General features: G+C 42.8%; 1 protein-coding gene across 1 annotated transcript; it reads left to right on the forward strand.

Moving 5' to 3' along the window:
- The first annotated feature begins 487 nt into the window (after positions 1-487).
- Positions 488-20,496, forward strand: OLAH (oleoyl-ACP hydrolase). Its single transcript, XM_090047185.1, has 8 exons — positions 488-590; positions 1,875-1,967; positions 9,739-9,869; positions 14,335-14,473; positions 15,531-15,630; positions 17,095-17,264; positions 19,404-19,483; positions 19,717-20,496. Exons 3-8 carry the CDS (start codon positions 9,740-9,742, stop codon positions 19,848-19,850), a joined length of 753 nt encoding a protein of 250 aa, XP_089903311.1. The 5' UTR covers positions 488-590; positions 1,875-1,967; position 9,739; the 3' UTR covers positions 19,851-20,496.
- Positions 20,497-20,538: the final 42 nt, after the last annotated feature.

Below are 20,538 nucleotides of genomic sequence, written 5' to 3' on the forward strand. Positions count from 1 at the left end.
AATTATGCCTTTGGATTCTGTAGAGGCAAAACTGAACTTCTGCAACTGCAAAGACGATTTGGAGGAATTAAAGAATTGTTCCAATTTAAGGATAACTTGCTGCTTGCAGGATGCCAGATGCCACAAAAGGGCATGAGAGTGCCACATATCCCAGCTCTATAGTTTCCACATTGGGAGAGTTCTTCATCAAGCTGTTGAAATTTCCTGTGTTCCGCAGGAGAATTAAAACTTAGGAACCACAGTTTCGTAAGAGCTGCATTATTAATTAGACTTTACTTGCCCAGACGTGCTACATGAATAAATATATGGACGATCCAAACCCAACAAGAATTCAAGCCAGCAAAAGAAACAGCCCAATTAAGTGATGTCTTCATTTTTGGTAGGCTGGCTGAAAAGTCAAGTAAATAATAAGAGTTACCAGCTGGTGCCTCGACAACTCACTGACAAGAACATCAGGTTCTTTACAAAATACCATCTACATGAAAACAATTTGGTGGGTTTATCCTGAAGAAAAAAAGATTGCTACCAGACGCAGCTTACATCTAGTAACAGCTGTGAATAGCCCAACCCAACAAGAAACCTCTAGAAGGGTGAGAGACTTTTTGTAAATTGGAAAGGAATATAAAGCTACATAGATCCAAAAAAAGGTTTTGGGAAGCACATTTTTAAATTATTAGTTTTAATCTTTAATTTATTTATGTTGTGTTATCATTCATGTAATGCACAAGGAATTTACAGTCAGAGTATTTAAAAAAAAGAGGGGATTAGGAAAAAACATTGCCAAACTGTTAATCTTATTGTAGTTGTGGAATGGATGTTTAACTATCCCAATATCCCTTACCTTTCATGTTTGCTCTGTGGTCTGCGTTATATTACTTTTACCCTTATTGAGGCCAAAAATATATTAAGATTATGTTGTCATAATTAGATAAATAATAAGTGTAGCTTCATCTGAGGATGTTTTATTCTGTATAAATACAACTAGCATTTGATCTTACTTTTCTATTCTTGTTGTCATTGCTGAGGTTACATTGTAGTTGACTGTGCAATCCAGCAGGAATGAGCAGATCACTGATCTAATGCCATTAGATAAAAGTATGTCAGCTGAATGGACGGCAGTGTCTTCTGTAATGCATGTGCACTGAGAATCTCTGGGTCTGCTAAAGTCACAGTACAGACTTTATTATGATCCATTACTTCTGCTTTTTTTTGTGTAGTAGCTGCAGAATTGAGACACAAAATAGTTCTTTTTCCCTTGACCCTTGCCTCTGTGCTGAGCATTATTCTTTCTTCCTGCTTTCCATGGTAAAGTGAACCATGTTCCCTGCATTTACAGCTGGTCTGTTCTGTATCCTGCCTTCCTTAGCCTTGAACATATGTACTTGTTCTGCACTAGTGAGTGTCATTGTCTGAATTCTTTCCTGGACATTTCAGCTGTCTGTGATAACTGAAAGCATTGATTTAGTTCCCTCGCTCCTTAATCTTTATTAAAAATCAGAAGCAAACAATCCTGTTACTAGTTAATTATTTCTCCAAAGTTGAACCTAAATGACAGTTTTTAGCTTTGTAATATAAGCATCTGTTCCTTTTTCTTTTTTGTGGTTTTGTTTTGTTCTGGTTTGGTTTTTTGGGTTTTGTTTGGGGGGGGTGGGGAGGAAGGCCTCGTTATAATTTCATTCTGTACTCCTCAGAAGCAGCTTTATCAACTATTCCAGAGCTTTAGCCATTGGTCTTGGTAACACTGCCTCACTCCTTATTCTTTTTCCCCAGTAACTTAGAAAAATGGTTTACTTTTATGTACTTATCTCTGCCCAACATAGTAAGCTTTGTCCCTAGAATTAAGTTGTGTTCCTACTGTTTTCATGCTTGTACAGGCTTGCACAGGTTTTTTGGTTCTTTCTGAAGATCTGAACACCCTGTTTTCCAGTAATCTGAGTTGCTCCAGGATTCCTGCCTGCTGTTTTCAGGTATTGCTTTGTTTTCCTGTTAATCTCAGCCTATCTTGCCTTAAAACTGCAACAACAGTAATGAGAATACAGTGTACTTGTAAAATGAAACTGCTTTTTATTAAAAGAATTGTTTACCAAGGCATTGTAATTGTAACATTGCAGTTAGCATTCAAGCCGTGTTCTTACAGAGTAACTAAAAAGTTGGACTGGAAGGTATCCATCCCCCCGTCACTATGTCCAGTCCTCTGCTATTGCCAGCACCATACCATGTAATCTCCAGTGCCTAGTAAAATAGCACTGATATCTCTTTAACTCTAATCAGTTTACCTCTCCTGAAGCATCTAAAAACTTTTCCCTTCTGCATGATGTGCTCTTCAAGTTTCAATATATGAAATCAAAGTATATTCTATAATCTGGTAGAGTCCTTGCTTTAGTACAGGGTTGTTCAACTTCAGAGCAACTAGAGGCTGCATACTGCACTGGTTGTAGGTCCTGGATACATTTTATGCATGTCATAGGTGGAAGGAGAAAATATATTTGGGGAGGCTAAGCATTTGCGTGCTAGCCCATGTGCATGTACCCCACCCCCACCTCCCAGCAGTTAAGTTTGTCACAGGGAAGTGTGGGGGGGGGCAGATGGGGGCCCCCATGGTGACGGGGAGTGGGGCAGAGGAGGGGACAGGGGCTGAGGTGAATGGGGCCCTGTGGCTGGGGCGGGTCGTGGGACTCTCAGGACGCGGGTGGTTTGTTCAGGGCAATGTTGGGGTTCCTGGGATGTGCGCACCCCAGGGGAAGCCCAGGGAGAACGTGCCTCCCAGATCTGTGCATAGGGTGGGCTGCCACTGTGGGCTGGACTCTGAGCCTTGCTGCTGCTGCCCTGGAGAGTGTCTGCTGTGCACAGGATGCAAAGCCCAGACCACAGTGACAGCCTGCCCCATACACAGATCTGGGGGCACATGACCCCTGGGCCTTTGCCAGTGGCAGGAACCCTGGACGAGCCGTCCTGGCTCCAAGCATCCCATGACCCACCAAACCCTGGGGGTCCATTCACGCAAGCCCCTGCCCCTGCCTCTGCCCCACTCCCTCCCTCACTGAGGAGGCCTTGATCTGTGACAGGGTGGGAACTAGGGGTGGCGTGAACTCGCCTAGCACCCCCTACCGTGCCAAGTTGGTATCACCACGCACCCTCACCATCTCGCCCGCCACATCTTTGATGTTCTTAGTGTTTAGGGGAGGCTGCCTTTTCTGTCTACGTTGACACGATGCCCTGGTATATCTTGGCCAATGCTCTATCCTGGTTGCCCCAGTGCACTCTACCCTTAGGGGCTACGCGTGGCTCCTACCACCCCTGATACCACGCCCCAAGCCTCGCAGATGTACTGGACATTGTCTAGTCAATTCTCTTCTCTTGGCGCCCTCACGGGTGCCCCCTGGCTCACCTCTGGGGCTTCTCATTGCCCCCTCTCGCCTCTAGGGCTTCTCGCAGTTACCCGCGCCCCACGGACACTCCCTAGCTTGTCTCGCGGTTGCTGCCTGCACTGGGGCCCTTCTCCGTGCTTGCGCCTATACCAGGGCCTCAGCTTGCGATTCCCACCCACACTGGGGCCTCCCACAATTGGGGCTCAGGTGGCTGTAGCCATGCCTGGCCCCCAGACCCCCTTCTCAGGTCTTGTGCTCCACTGGGGCTTCCCACTATCAGGGCTCAGGTGGCTGTAGCCGTGCCTAGCCCCCAGTCTCTGTGCCCTCTCCGGCGCCCGGAACCCCCACGCTACTGTGGAGCTCCTATGAGGCCTCCTCCACCCCTACAGCCTCACTCAGTCCTCCGGTAAACAGTGAACACAAGCAACCAACATAATAACACAAGCCAATCGGCTGTAACTCAAACATAAGCCTCCCGGCTAAAGTGTTCTCTCTGACAAGCATTCTCTAATCCACACCATATCGCACCTGTAACTAATGGCTCCAGGCCTTTCTCCTTTTTACCCTTTCAGGGTCAAGCTCTTTTCCTCAGCCTAACTGTTCCCCTTCGATCCAGCTGCCGGTCAGGAGAGGGAGGGAGAGAGAGAGAGAGCCCCCCACAGCCTCCTGTCTGTTTTATGGTGGTCAGCCCTGCCCCTTCCGGTCACCATCTCCCACAGCATTCTTGCAAGCAAGCTGAGGAAGTATGGCTTGGATGGATGGGTTGTAAGGTGGATAGAAAGCTGGCTGGATTGTTGGGCTTAATGGGTCGTAATCACTAGCTCAATGTCTAGTTGGCAGCTGGTATCAAGTGGAGTGCCCCAGGGGTGGGTCCTGGGCCCATTTTATTCAGCATCTTCATTAATGATCTGGAAGATGGGATGGATTGCACCCTCAGCAAATTTGTGGATGACACCAAGTTGCAGGGTGTAGTAGAGACACTGGAGGGCCAGGATTCAGAGAGCCCCAAACAAATTGAAGGATTGGGCCAAAAGGAATCTCATGAGGTTCAACAAGCACAAGTGCAAAGTCCTGCACTTAAGATGGGGGAATCCCATGCACCAGTGCAGGCTGGGGGATGACTGGCTAAGGATCAACTCTGCAGAAAAGGACCTGAGGATTACAGTGAACAATAAGATGGATATGAGCCAGCAGTGTGCCCTTATTGCCAAGAAAGCTAACTGCATACTGGGCTACATTGATAGAAGCGTTGCCAGCAGATCAAGGGAAGTAATTCTGCTCTATTCTGCACTGGTGAGGCCACATCTGGAGTACTGTGTCCAGTTTTGGGCCTCCCACTATAGAAGGAATGTGGTCAAGTTGGAGAGAGTCCAGTGGAGAGCAACAAAAATGGTGATGGGGCTGGGGCACGTGACTTCTGAGGTGTGGCTGAGGGAACTGGGTTTATTTAGTCTGCAGAAGAGAAGACTGAGGGGGGATTTGATAGCAGCCTTTAACTATCTGAAGGGTGGTTTGAAGGAGGATGGAGCTAGACTGTTCTGAGTGGTGGCAGATGACAGAACAAGGAGCAACTGTCTCAAGTTGCTGCAAAGGAGGTTTAGGTTAGATATTAGGATGAAATTTCCCACTAGTAGGGTGGAGAAGCACTGAAACAGGTTACCTAGAGAAGTGGTGAAATCTCCATCCTTAGAGGTTTTTAAGGCCTGGCTTGACAATACCCTGGCTGGAATGATTTAGTTGGGGATGATCCTGCTTTGAGCATGGGGTTCGATTAGATGACCTACTGACATGAATGCCGCATGCCCTAGAAACTGGGGGGGGGGCATGGTGACCTCCCGCAGGTGTTGGTGGTGGTGTCGGCAGTGGGGGCATGGTGGTGGCAAGCGGGAAGCACCCACAGGCAGCTGTGGCAGTGTCAGCAGCAGAGGCAGGCTGAGCAGGGAGCTCCCGCAGGCGGCTGCGGTGGTGTCAGTGGCGGGGAGGAATAGGGGTAATGAGCATTGACTGGTGGTTGGTGACCACCTGCAGACGCCACTGGCAACATCAATGGCAGCCAGCAGCAACTGGGAACTGCCCGTAGATGCAGCCAGTGGTGTCAGCAGTGGGGGGGGGTGGCAAGTAGTGACCACCCAAGGGCACCACCAACAGTCTTGACAGTGCTTTTCACTGGGGGGTGCATTACCAATCTCAGGGGGTGCATGTGCACCCCCTACTCATTGCCAATGCTTACTGAGGTCACTTCTAACCCTAATTTTTTATGATTCTATGATTCTAAGGTCCCTCTGAGCCTAACAGTCCATTGGGTTAGTATGGTTAAGGTGCACCAACTTTTTTAAACTTAAAGCATGCCTCAGAAAATGTCATCTGTTACCTCTTAATAGTTTCTTGACTATAGAAATATAATTAAACAATTCTTCTTTTCCAAGGAACTCGGAAAGATCACAACAGGTTGGAATGCTTTTAATATTATGGATTTCTATTTGAAATCTCTTGCTTTAGCTTGTGAATCATGTGTTGGTGTTTGTACACTTAATGGTGTTAATATTACCTGGCACCCTTAAACACATCTCATGAAACCTCAGGATGCTGTTGCACCCTGGCTGAGAATAGTAGACAAGAAAGTGTTTTGGCCAGTATCATGTCCAGCTGCCTTGTATTCACTAGCCTGAAAGACCAATTAACCATTTATATCAGTGTCAACTGGGGACAGCCTCTAGCATGAGTCTAAAGCAAGACTTGAACTTATGCCACTGGAGCCATAGCAAAACACCTTAACCAATCTACCACAACACCCTCGATGGATTGATGTATGATATAAGATTCCCATAAAAACAAACTGAAATTAAGGGGTATTTAAACATTATGGGGGAATTAATAAAATCCAGACCTGAGTCAGCCTACAGTCTTCCCTCCTGCTCTGCTTCATAACTGCATCTGACATTTTCTAAAGATATATAGAAATATAATATTTCATGCAGCATTATACCCAGGGTGTGTGTGTAGTCATTTTGTAATGTATATTATAATGTTTGTTAGGGTAACACTATGTAGATTTTTGGGGAGCACTGGATTTGTAGGTGAATAAAACCTGTGGCCTAGCAAAAGCAGTTGACCATAAGGCAGAAAGATATCTAAGATATTTGCTTATGCTAAGTAACCATCTTAACTGTGTCAACCATTTTCTAAGGAAAAAGCAGCAAGTATATCTGTGTGAGTCTGTGTGTTGTGAATGAGGTGATGTTTTAGGAATGTGGAAGATGGTACAACATGAGACAGAAAAATAGACTGGAATGTGAAAAACAACACATAATTGGTAACAGAATCTGAGATGAACATGTGAAAAGGTGAATGGTGATTGGTGAAAGCCTCCAAAGTTCGCCCATTAACCGAAGAAGTAAAGTCAAAGTCTTAGATATGTACTCTTAACAAAAAGACATGTAAATGAATGAAATGCAGAAGCAATTCCATGCTAATGAAGCAAACCGTAAACAGAGGGGGAGCTTGAGATAGGTGGAGAAACAGGTGGAACAGCAGGAAGGACAAAGGTGGAATGAATGTTAATGAGTATAAACCAAAGTGTATAAACGTGGGGAAAAAACTATTGTTCACTGCGGCTCCCCGGTTCGTTGTTTCTTTGGGAGCTGGTCCTAAGCTGTCTCCATTCTGAATAAAGCTATTGCGAGCAATGTGTGCTGGTGGTCCCTCCCTGCCTGGTCTGGCTAATGAGTAACAGGACCCATGAGTAATTGGATTGTTGTCTCCCTAGTCGTTGGGCACCGCATGAAGTCAGGAGTCTAGCAGTGTTTAATTTGGTAATTAATTAATTGCTAGAGAACATATTTGTCTAATTCAGTTGTATTGCTATGTCATATGGATTGCAATTAAGAACACAAAAACATAAGAGCTAAGTACAGTGTGAAAAAGCCCAAAGCTGAATCGATTCAGTTGTCACAGATTAGTCTAAGCTGTGTAGATTGAACTGATAAGGAGGTATATCATGAATTTGAGGAGTCAGCCAGCTGATTTCACAGGCAGATCTCAGGGCTGTCTGCCATTTTTCAGACTGAGTGTGGCGCACCCCCACTCCCATATCTCTGATTGGCCCATGAGCCCCAGCAGTCCTGCCCCTTAATGGAGCTTACCAAATGGCCCTAACTGCCACTTAGATTGCTTAACAATGATTTGCTTAATGGCTACAGCAGGCTTAATCAGGAGATTAAGTCTATGGAAGCCATTAACTGACACATTATTAAGCAATGTAAAGCACTTAAACTCTAAAATGAAATATCTTATCAAAATAAAGCTATGCACACCATGAATTGTAACTAATACCAACTATATAAACTTTATTAATACCAAACTATATACACTTCATTAACTAATACTATATATGCACTTAATTAAACCCTAAACCAAAGTATTATTAAAATAAAGCTATACACAACAAGAATTGCAACTAATATACAATCATATATACTGTATGAACTAATACCAACTATATACACTTTATTAAAGGACATTATAAAAAGGAGTCTACAGAAACTGAACGCTAACCTTAGGACAGGCAATTCAGGTAGTTATTAAATGCAAGCATGCTGCATCCAGCTGCAGTTTTTGCAGACATTTTCTGTCCCTGTGGGGTGAACACCTGTCCATATACTGAGATGGCATGATCAGCATCCACTGAATTTGTTGGAATGGTGAGGCAGCGTACTGCCAAGGCATACATATATGGAAAGTGGTCACAGACAGAGTCCTTGAACACAGGCACAGGCATCCAGCACTCTCTGATGAAGTTCATGTAAGCAGCATGTTCCATGCTCTTTCCCCCATCCCAGGATTGCTTTTAGTAGCTGAAGGTCACAACTCAGAAAAGGCACCTGGTTGGGGTTCAAAATGCAAAGAGGACTAAGGAAGGAAGCAGCTGATTGCCTGAACCATGGTGGTAGTGATGGGTCATACCTGCAGTACTAATTCAGCTTCCTAGCTATTGCCTGGAACAGGCCCCCTTTCCAGTGGTTTTCATGAGGATAGCTTGGCAGTTCATGCAATACCCTGTCTTCCACCCAACTTATCAAATCCAGCAGCTTGTTGTGCCCATGGTGGATCACAGTCTTCTGGGCTTCAAACCATGTCAGGAGCTCCATGAACCAGGTGGCATTGCCGGGTACAAATGTCACTTGATCTTGAATGTCACCTCGCCTTAAGAGATCATGAAGCTTAAGCTTATATAATATTGTGCTATTTCATATTTGAACTTCAAAATCATGTGAATACCATCTGGTCTTGGTGACTTATTAGTCTTTAATGTATTAATTTGCTTTAAAACCTTCTATGTTACCACTTCAAAGTGATCCAGGTCTTTGGATCTATCTGCTAGGAAGAATTGATCCAGTGTACAAATCTCCCCAATATCCTCTACAGAAAAGGTAGGTGAAAGCCATTGTCAATTAGCCTGCCCTCAGTACCGTACAGATACTTTTGGCTCAGATGGCAGAATATGTAGTATGGTGTACTCTGTTGAGGATGCCACTGGTCCTCGAGATTGTGGTCTAGTCTTGGCAACAGAGTGGCAGCAGATGTGACCAAAGTATGCTGTGCTTGAGTTATTTCCCAGTCAGCGTAATGTTTCTTATAACCAATTAGAAGTTACATTTTGGTCCATCATATTTTAACTTCTTTATTTTTGTTTTTCATGAACATTAACCTAAGGAGTTATTTCAGATATTTGTGGAAAATGAGCTATGGACCTTTACCAGACCTGATCTAAGTTAAACTACCTTGGAGGTACGCTTAACTTATATTGGGTTGACAATTTTTAACATGATCTAACCTCTCCCTAACCTCCCCAAGTATCTGTACATACCCTTAAGGAGACTGAGTGGAGCACTGGGAGGCAGCTGTGCAGTAACACAACCTAGCACTTCAAGGTAGCAGGAGTCCTTCACTCTGAACAACACCTAGTAATGATTAACAAGTTGTAAGGTTGGCCTCCTTGTGTATGCTTTAGCTTTCAATGGGTATGTTATAAAAATGACCTTTGACTGCTGCAAGAAAGTATATATTCAGTGTCAGAAACTAGTTAAAGTACAGGGCTTCTGTAGACAGACCAAATGCTAACTCATCTTAAAGTGTTGATAATTTCCTCAAAAATAACATAAGTTGATGCTTTAGGATGAGTCTGATGGGTTTTTTTTAAACAGATATATAAAACTATTTTTTCTTTTTAAAGGGCCAGTAGCATAGCACTAACAGTTTGATAATAGATAATACCATAAGCTTGCTGTTTAAAGCTAAATTAAATCGAGCTACACTTTCACATTCAAAAAAAGAGATTAAAAATAACTAATATGATTGCTTATTGTTTCAGCATGGAGAAGCTTGTTATGTGTCTGCACAGAAGGCCTGATGCAGTATACAGGCTGATTTGCTTTCCCTGGGCTGGAGGGGGAACTTTCCATTTTGCTCAATGGAGCTCACTCTTCAACAGTTCAATAGAAGGTCAGTGATTTCTCAGGTATAATAAGTGTCATTTAATAGAGGCAGGGTATCTAGATAGGATGCTAATATGCTTGGTAGTCAGATATTAAATAAAATGTACCCAGTACTGTTAAAGAGAACTTTGTCATCTTTCTAATTACATTCAGAATATATGGGTCCCTTCCTGAAAAGTTCCTAAGATTTCCACTGGAAAGTCCTGAGTGCTCTCAACCCCCTTGCTCCCCTGGATGAGCTCCAGGAGATGAATGGGTGCAATATACGAGTATAACTACGTTCAGTTAAATTTCTTTCTCAAAGCTAAAGCAGGTTTGACTGTTTCAGAAACAAGTCTGTTAACTGTGTCAGGTATACTAGTTTGACTGTCTATTCAAAATTATTCATATAACAAAAATAAGAAAGAAACATTTCAAAAAGAAACATTTTAAGAAGTGTTTCAGTAGGCTTAAAAGTGGCAGAGACTTGTCTTACCCCAAATGAATTAGTTATTTACATCTATCTGCATGCTTCTACATGCCTTGTAACAGAACCCAGGGTCACACAATGGCTTTGTAGCAGTAAAATGGCATTTAGTTACAGTTAAGTAATCCCCATAGCCATCATGGTGCATCACCACTGAAAAAAGTTCATAGGCAAATATCTGAGGAGGAGACCTAGTGGACCTTTGCCAGACCTTTCAGAAGAAAAGAATATAATCTGGCACTAAGCGAGAAGATTAGCATTGAAACAATACCAGTCTTCTAAACTATGAATACCTCCAGAGAATTGTTGTGCAAGTCACATCCAGTTTTCCTTGAAGTAAAAGAAAAGTCTTGTTTCAGATGGAAATACTTCCAGAAAAGTTACTAGGGATGTAGGCTTCAGAATAATTGTAGGCTCTGTTGAATAAATGCACTTGCTCAGCATGTACGTTCAGAACTGTTTTAACCATGCTAAAAGAAATTATAAAAGCCTGAAAAAGTGTTTTTTCCCACCTCCCTATGCGGTGGCTTGCCTTAAATATGGTACTTTTCTGTTCTTGGTATATGTAACCAACCCCCTGCTTCTATATGATCTTTCCAATCTATGTCAGAAGAAAAGGTTAGTAAAAGACAACAGTTTTTGCAGATTAGTTCAATGCTCAGTTTTCCTGAAGAAAGGGGCAACAATCCAAATGTGAAGACTCAGCTTTTGAAAAGGACATTAAGTCATGTCAGTAAATGCCATGTTCCCAAGTTTTACTATGTGTAAAACGGAAAAGTCTGCAAAAAAGGAAGTCTGTATTCATGGGCAGTGCTAATAAGTTATCAGTATGCTTTGTAATTCTTGAGAAAAGGAAGATATGTTATAGACTATTTTAATACTTGATACTGTTTAAGAATGTACTTATTTGTTATTTATATTATAGTACCATCTACAGGCCCAAACTGAGTTCAGAGGCCCATATGCTAAGCATGTGTACCTACTAACATGTGACTACATGTAACAATTGAACCATGCCCAAATGTCACTAACTGGGAATCAGTTCACAATTGGTAGAACAGTTGTCTCTTTAGATGTTAAAGTGCTGTGGCTCTGACACTAGGAGATGGAAGCAGGCACCCAGTCCAGAATGCCTTAGCTCAATGGGCAAATTGGTGGGGAGTGCTTCCATCCATGTTTTGAAGGTCCCAGGAGGTGGGTGACCTATGGCTGGTGGTGTTTTCACTTTTCTGCTTTCCTTTCTCTCCTAAACATGAATTCAGTAAAGTTTCAGCAATTGACCAAACCCCACAGTGTGCTTGTCTGACTTGGGATGGCTAGTAGGGGCAGAGGGGGTGTGCTTGGAACCATGGTTTGGGGTTGCCAGGAGCTGGGGGCAAGACATGATGAGGGGCTACAATCAAATAAGAAGTGAGAACACCACTGCTAATTAGAAATATAGCTTCTATTGAGCAGGTAGTTCAAGGCAGCTCATTGGTAAAAAGTACCAACAGAAGGGTAAAATGGGGCAGTGGATTTCTGGCCATGTACCAGAGTAGCCAGTTGCAGCAATGGTGGGTGAGTGGGTAGGGGAGAATGAGATGAGGACTGATGTTATGTAGGGTGCTTGGAGGACCAACCAGACTGTCCTGGAGCACTTGGAATCCACAATAACACAAACCTAATTCATTGTGCACCAGTTCAAAATAGTACCTGATTTTCCAGGTATACATTAGAATCTTTTCAAGTCAGAATTTGGGACTGAGGATTGGTTATGTCCTGTTTAAATGTATCGTTTTAAATTGCTGTCACCAACTGGTGTAGAGGATGTGCTGGTTGGAGGGATGAAGGCAACCCATTATGAATTGGACCCATACTCTCCACCCCCCTCCCGCCCCAGCTTATAAAAGCCAGCCAAGGAAGATTGGGACTACTGCCAGTGGGGGTTGTCAGTGCCTCCTTTAGGGAGGGCAGGGTGCCAGACATTCTTAAGTTTGCAATTGTCCAGCCCCCTACTTGAGAAACCATCACTTGACGCTGACTCCCCAGCCAGTTATTGCCCTGTATCCAACCTCCTATTTTGGGGGATGGTCACTGAATGCAGGGTGCAGGGGTTGCCCAACAGCTCTAGGCACATGTGGATGCCATTGGCTTCTTGGACTTGTCAGTCTAGTTTTCAGCCTAGATATAGCACACAGACTGCACTCATGGCCTTGGTCAATGGTCGTTGTCTGAAGATTGATCTATGCCTTTGTAACCTTGAGTTTAGACTATTGCAGTGCACGCTGCATAAAGCTGTCCTTGAAGACCATCCAGAAGCTGCAGATGGTTCAGAATGTGGTGGTCTACCATGGGCATGGGCCACCAGAAGCACAAAACTTCAGTGCTCCAGAGTTCACACTGGCTGCCATTGCTTTCCAGATACAATTCAGGGTGCTAGTTTTGAACTACAGGGCCCTAAATGTTGTGGTCCCTATGTATCCAAGGAACTGCCTTCTCGCTCATGTCCCATTGTGATCCTTAAAATCAACCAAAAGCAGCCTCTGGCAAGAAGATTAATACACGTGCAAGTAGATTAATAAGCCAAGTCTACTTGGTGAATACATGTGGCACTCATTCTCAGCAGATGCTTCTTAGTCCTGGAGTGCTCTCCCCCTTGAGGCCCACTAGAGCCTGAGCCTGGACATCTTCCAGAAGCACTATAAGACCTTCCTATTTGGGCATGCATTTAGCAATGAAACCAGGCTAAAACATGGTTTAGGCAGGGATGGTCAACTTGCTGCACATGTGCTACCTGCAACACGCAACATGGGCAGCCTCTGTGTGGCACACAGCAGGTTGGGCTGAGGGCAGGCAGCACAGTGGCAGATAGGGTAGGGAACAGAAAGTAGAGCATGAGATCAGGCAGGGAGCACAGGGCAGGAAGCAGAAAGTGGAGCAGCAGCTTGGTGAAGGAGTAGAAAAATGAGCAGTAGATCAGGTAAGGCCCCTACCCTGGGGGTCTTTAAAAGGAGGCTGGATGAACATCGGTCCAGGTTCATTTGACCCCAGTACTCTTTCCTGTCACGGCAGGGGGTTGGACTTGATGATCTGCTCAGGTCCCTTCTGACCCTACAAACTATGAAACTATAAGTGCCAGATTGGGTCAGACCAACAGTCCACCTAGACCAGTAACCTGTCTCCGACACTGGCAGAAGTGGATGCTATACAAGGAGAACATTGAACTGGATATCTCTAGAGTTATCTATCTACTATTCAATACCCACATCTACTATTTATTGGTTCTGAGATACTAGAGGAAACATTTCCAAGATTAACAGATGTATCATCTATGAATTTGTCCAGTCCCTTTTTGAACCTTGCTTTGCCACTACCTCCATCAGCTCCTGTGGTAATGAATTCCAAAAATTAACAACATGTTTAAAAAAGTACTTTCTCTTGTTGGTTGTAAACCTATCACCTACTAATTTCATTGGGAGCCCCCTAAGGTAAGGCAAAGGGATCAGGATGGTACTCAGAAGGGTATGGGGCTAATCTGTGGCACACCTGCCAAAAAAGTTGGCCCTCACTGGTTTAGGGATCTCTGCTTAAGGTTGATATTGTAGTCCCCTTCTGAGTTGTTTTGTGGTTGTCCTGTTAAAGGTTTCTGTTTCTTTTATTGTAAGCCACCGAGAACCTTGTTGGGAAGGGCAGCATATAAACCAAATAAATAAGGAAATGTTAAAGGCTTGTTAAAGAAATATATTTAAACCTGTCTATTACAGATTTACAATCTATATAGGTTAGAGAGGCAACATTTAGAACTAAAGGAAATGACGGAAACCCATATAATGTCCTTTATTTTTCAACCACAATATTAAATACACACACAACACACACACGCACACAAAGATTCCTTCATACAACTTGTAATTTGTATTTACTTTCTGCTGAATAAATAAAAAGCGTGTAAATTTTGGATTGTATAATTTAACTGAAAGATCTTTAGAGTGGGCTGAAATGACTCTAATTCCTTTTTTCCTTCTAGTGTACTCTTTAAGGTTTCCTGGAAGAGAATCTCATGTGAAAGAACCTTGTCCACAAGACATGACAACTCTAGTTAGTGATATTGTTAGTAGTTTGTTAAAAGACCTGCAAGAAAAACCTTTTGCGTTTTTTGGTCACAGGTAAAAAAAAAAACAAAAAACCTTAAAAATTATTCTGGTGAAGGGGGTTAGAATTCATAACCTGTAGTTAGTTAATGACGTGTGTTGGTTTCTGACAGCTCTTGGAATCCTTTTGTCAAAACAAATCACTGCAAAGGCTGATAGCCTACTGTTGATACTAAAGGCCAACCTTAGGTATTATCTAGACTCCAACCTCCCTTTTCAGAAAAGATTTGGTGGCTACATTACTGTAGTAATATCTGCATAGAAGCAAATTATTACTGGCATTTTTCATATCATAGTACTTAGGGTTGGAAGGGACCTAAACAGATCATCAGGTCCGACCCCCGCCCCAGGCAGGAATGAGTGTGGGGTCATATCACCCTGCAATAGCCCCTATCTTTATGAAGGCTTGGAATGTACCTTTCACACCATGGCTGAAAATTGATGCAGAATTAGGCAGCGTCAGTCACTGATGTGAGATGATTTGATGTGCCAACAGGAAAATCTATCAACTACTCCACTTAGGCAGATGTACTAGCATCTTTAGGTCCCACTAAAAAGCTGGCCTTATGGTACCTAATCAGGATTGGATAGGACATTTGTGCCACAGGAGGGACTCTACTCCGTTTATTCCAAATCTTGTTGGTGCCCTAATGATTAGTGTTGTGATCATTATTTTTATAGTGTTAGATTCTAAATGTGTTTATTTCTTATTGCTGCTTACCTGGCAATCATGAGCAAATATGGAGAGCATTTGGTCTCAAAAAATACTCAAATTTTCCTTTATACAACAAAATAGGAAAAGTGGTGAAGGAAATGGAAGCATCTAAGGTGCGATTTAGAAACCTAGGCACAATTTTATTTAACTTCTAAATGTGAATTACCTAATATAACCACTCTGTTGTTTTAATAACAACTTGTTTTTAATACATCAGTGTACAATATGTAGTTTCAAAAAATGCTTACTGAGATGTAATTCCTATAGTAACACTGAAATTTAAATTATGTTTAAATGTCAGTGTTCCCCTCCCATATGCTTTTAATAATATTAATTTAATATCTCTTTTTCGTGCAGTTTTGGATCTTATGTTAGCTTTGCAACTGCAGTACACTTAAAAGAGAAGTATGGTCTACAACCAGTACATCTTTTCATATCAGGAGCATACGCGCCACATGTAAGTGACATGAACTTTGATAATGTGAAATAAAATAACATATTTGCTATATAATAATCATGTATAAACATTTGTTTTGGCTTTCCAGAGCACAAACTCTAATATTCACAATGTGGGCTTATTACAGTTTATAGAACACAGACAACCATTGGATCTGATGACTTATTTAAAAATGTTCCATTATCAGTGGGGAGCTTAAATTGAGGCTGATAGAACGTCTCATATTGTCTTTTATGGTCTCTGGCTTACAGTTTAAACAGGAAACCAGGCAAAATTCCAAGTGCCTCCCTGATCCCCCACATAAATGTGCATCATGTAAGATAACCATTTTAACCTTCAGCACACTCTTCAAACCAGGGATGGGCAATTATTTCGAGTGGAGGGCTGCTTACCAAGTTTTGGCAAGTCATTGAGGGCCACAGGGGTAGTCTTGCCCCTTGACAAATGCTCACCCCCTGGTTGCCATCTTGGGACCAGAACTCCCGCCCCTAACCTCTGCCTTTTGCCACCAGAAGTCCCTCCTCTTGTCCCCTAGAATTACGCCTTTCAGCAAGGGGTTTTGCCATCTCGGAACCAGAAAAATACCAAATTAGATTCTAAAAATTAAACATTAAACTACAACATTCATTCATTTCATTTCAAAAAATATTTTTGTCTTTACTGCAACCCGGGCTACAGGCTTCCCTGGCGACATAAGCTGCAACATGCTGCACTGCCCTGCCCTGCCCCTCTAGGGTAGGGGCAGAGTCAGGAAGGGGAAGCTAGATGTACTGCTGCTGCAGTTGAAGCCATGCTGGGAACAGGGCTGGGTGGGAGCCTGGGGGCAGCCCTGCTCTAAGGAAATCTGAGGGCAACCCCTTACTCTCTACGGGTGTTTACAGACATGTTTCAGGGGAGGGGGGGAAGAGGGTACTTCAATTAAAGCAGCTCTCTCCCCTTCCTGCCCCTGCCCCTACCCAGGTCTGAGAGCTGCTCTAATTAAAGCACCGAGAGCATTACATGTATCAGGGCCCCTGCACTGAAAAATGGTGGCAGTGGTGCTTTAACTAAAGCTCATTGAACAAGCTTCAGTTAAAGTACCCCCGTTGCCATTTTTCAGTGTAGGGATGCTGATACACGTGACTGTGGAGTCTGCTGGAGAGTGGTAATTACCATGCTCGAGCAGACTTGATTAATTGAGTTGATTAATCGTTTGCTTCAACGCACTGTAATTACAAAGCATTGGAGCAGCCTCCCTGCATATGTGTAGGAACCCTACAAGTCTATTACCTATATAAAAATATTTTTGAAGTTATTTTTAAAGCTGACCAGCCATTTAATTATAACTCAGTCATTATGATACTGTGCTATGATGGGACAGAACCCTATATAGTAGATGTTTCTTAAGTTTCTTTCCAAAGTCTTAACTCTTCAGGAAAAATGTACTCTTTGAAACTCCTAATCTGTTTTATCTGATGCCTGCAGTCAAAAAGTCGTCCTTCCGTCCCACCTTTAAAAGATGTATCTGATGAAGAAATTTTTTCATGGATTAAATCTCTTGGAGGTGTTTCTCCTGAGTGGCTTGAGAGAAAGGATGCTATAAAACTCTTGATTCCTCCAGTAAGAACAGATCTTGCAGTTTTCCAGACATTTGTGTAAGTGGTACCGTGTTATAGTACACTCTGAAATTAGGAGTGTTTATCCACATTTAAAAAAAATATTACTTGTATATGAGACTTATCACATCAGATTCTCCTACTTTTTACCCTGAATCTTTGTTCCTAGCATATAAGAGTTTTTGTATAATTGCATTCAGCATGTTTTCCTTGGTGTGTCTATAATCCACTCTTCTGAAGTAAAAATAATCACCATGGGGTGCCTATACACAAGCAGGGAGGCTGCTCTAACGCACTGGAATTCTAGTGCATTGAAGCAGACTTGAGTCTGCGGGACTGTGGCAATTACCGCACTCCAGCAGCCTTCCATGTCTCCTGTCTTAACGTCACTGCACTTCAAAATGGTGGCAGGGGCATTTTTTATCTAAAGCTCATTCAATGAGCTTTAAAGTGTCACTGCTGCCATTTTGAAGCATGGAGACAGTAAAACACAAGAAGTTCTGGGTGCTTTAATTAAAGCAGCTCTCAGGCTGCTCTAATTAAAATGTTGCCCCTCTCCCCCCACTCCTGAGCATGTGTATAAACACCCCTATAGTTTTACACAGGACCTCCAGTTAAATAGCTTTTTAGAAGAGGAATGTTTCTCCTCTTCTTCACAGAGTACATTTAAATAACTTTTTCTTCAAGAGGTTCAGAGTTCAATAGGAAGGCCTTGCCTAGCTTTCCAAGACCCTAGGAAATCTAAAATGTATTATTCCCTCTTGGCCAACTGCCTCTTACCCTTGTCAGCATCCTTAGTCCCATTGAGGTTTACAGCAAGCCAGGAAAATCAGTTTCCTTTGTTATTAACATAAGTATTCCTCTTGTACAAAACACTGCAGGGTCCTCAGATAGTGATTCCACCTATTTCCAACTACATGAGGTAGGGTCTGATGAAAAGATCCAGGCGAAAATATAGTATGTCAGCAGTTATTTGCTCATTTTTACTGGATGAGAAAATGGCACTTTCTGCCATAACTCCATGACTACAAACAATTCAAGAACCATTGTGTCAAACAGCAGATATTTTGGGTATAGTTCAGAAGCCATATAAAATGCTAGACAGTATAACGTACTTTACCTGGATGGTTAACTAGCTTAGTAGCACCTACCCTCAAGAGGTTGATACTTGTTACAATCTACCGGTGAGTGCAGGCCCCCAGATCTGTACGCAGGATGACAGCATGCTGGCACTGCTGGCTGAGGCCAGCGGCAGCACCTGAGTTTGTGCTGTGCAGCCTGCGCTGAGTGCTGGGAAGGCTGGTGCTGCCGCTGGCCCCAGCCAGCAGCAGCAGTATGCTGTCATCCCCACGTACAGATCTGGGGGCCTGTATCCCCCGGGAGGGCTGCAGGGCTGTGCCAGACTCTTCCCATGGGGTGCAGGCCTCCGGATCTGCATGCAGGACGACAACATGCTGCTGCTGCTGGCTGGGGCCAGTGGCAGCACCAGTGCTCAGCGCAGGCTGTGCTGAACAACTGAACCCAGCTGGCAGCAGCAGCCTGCTGTTATCCCACATGCAAATCCAGGGGTCCACGCCCCCCCAGGAGGCCTGCAGGGCTATGCTAGAGTCCTCCCGGGGGGGGCGCAGGCCCCTGGATCTGCACGTGGGATAACAGTAGGTTGCCGTCTCTCCCTCAGAGCCCTGGGATTGGAAGGTACCTCAGGGACAGATTGCAGACACTGGCCAGCTACAGATGTCAATCAGAGCAGTCCTTTCGCCCCTTTCCCCTTCCTCTTCTGAGTTTCTGTCTCCCTGCAAGCCCTCCTCCAAAACATTCCAAAACATTTGAGATGGTTTCGATTCATTTCGTTTCAGAGACATTTTGGAGCCTTCTATTTCATTTCAGATTCGGTGTTTTGGGTGCTGAAATGGGCCAAAACACCTCTGAAACAAAACAACTGTCAAAATTTTGCACAGCCCTACAAACAATCCAGATATGAATGATCCAGGTTCTATTATATGTGCGTCCCATACAAGGCTCCTTCATTGTGGCTACAATCCATGAAAAAAAAGGCAGCAAGTACCCACCAAACTCAGAACATAAGATGAAGAACCAAAAAACTTGTTGGAAGGGGGCAGGGCTTAGTCATAGGTGTCCATGTAAACAACTTTAAAAAATCTGTTTTGATATTCACAGTTGTGCAGAACCAAAAAATGTTCTCTCTTGTGACCTAACATGCTTTGATGGGTCTGAAGATTTGACACGTGATTTAGAAGGTAATTAATTTGCCTGCTTTACATCTTCTGTTTATCTATACATCTATTGTAATACGTTAACTGGTGAGCAACTGTGTCTACCATCTTGTAAATTAAATAGAAATATGCAGTTTCAGTATATGATCCAAAATGATTTTTGTGGAAGAAAGATTCAATTAATCTTTAAATAGGTTATGTAAAACTAGTATTACCTGACATTTCTTACATTTTTTAAATATTTGATTCTTTTTCAGAATGGAAGGATGTAACAAGTGGTGACACCACTATTCACAAACTTCCTGGAGGCCACTTTTTTCTGCTGGAGCCTTCTAATGAAACTTTCATAATAGATTATATAACAAAATGCGTAGAAAATGCTGATTTCTGAATATTCACCTTTATTTTTTGTGGGGAGGGTATACGCTTGGTCCAAAGAAATAAATAATAAGGAACTTTCCTATGTAATTGCATGATTGAGATGACAAGATAAGAAATTTGCTATAGTTTAATGGCTAAGAGTTTATTAATATTGTATTATATATGGCAAAAGATTTTTCCAGGATTTCATTTAAGGCAATTGTTAGAAAAAGAAAAAGAGAAGGAAGGAAACTTTATGATTCTTAAAAGCAGGCAGTCTATAAGCCACTCGGATTTTCTGTGAGACAACCAGACCAGGGTTTGAGGATGGTAAGAAGCTAGCAGGCAAAAATCAATGCAAAGACAGTTTTTTCAGCATCAGTTGTTTCCTAGCTTCCCTCTAACTAACTTAGGGACCTGGCCCAAACAATCATATGGGTCTCACATCCATTTAAAATATAGCATTCTTATGCCAACTAATATAGCTTTCTTATACCTATCTCCATGACTGAAAAGGAAGCAGAATTACTTGTGCTAGTCAAGTTACAGTATATTGAACCTAAGAAATTAGTCATATTTTCTTTTATAGCTATCCTCTTTGAGACCTCGTAAGTTACTACTATACAGGGCATTGAAAAATGCTTGTTTTATTTTATTTTATTTTTGTTGTTGTTATTAGAATCCCACTTTATCCCATACCCTCTTGTGGAAAAAAAATG

The sequence above is a fragment of the Crocodylus siamensis genome, chromosome 5, assembly GCF_052110815.1.
Source record: "Crocodylus siamensis isolate JL-2025a chromosome 5, ASM5211081v1, whole genome shotgun sequence".
Taxonomy (NCBI): Eukaryota; Metazoa; Chordata; order Crocodylia; family Crocodylidae; genus Crocodylus; species Crocodylus siamensis.

Bases quoted from the DNA above. Each gene is read 5' to 3' on its own strand.
- OLAH (XM_090047185.1), top strand. From the start codon at position 9,740: ATGGAGAAGCTTGTTATGTGTCTGCACAGAAGGCCTGATGCAGTATAC. The intron at 17,265-19,403 runs GTAAGTGGTACC...TGATATTCACAG, and splicing joins GCAGTTTTCCAGACATTTGT to TTGTGCAGAACCAAAAAATG. The intron at 19,484-19,716 runs GTAATTAATTTG...ATTCTTTTTCAG, and splicing joins TTTGACACGTGATTTAGAAG to AATGGAAGGATGTAACAAGT.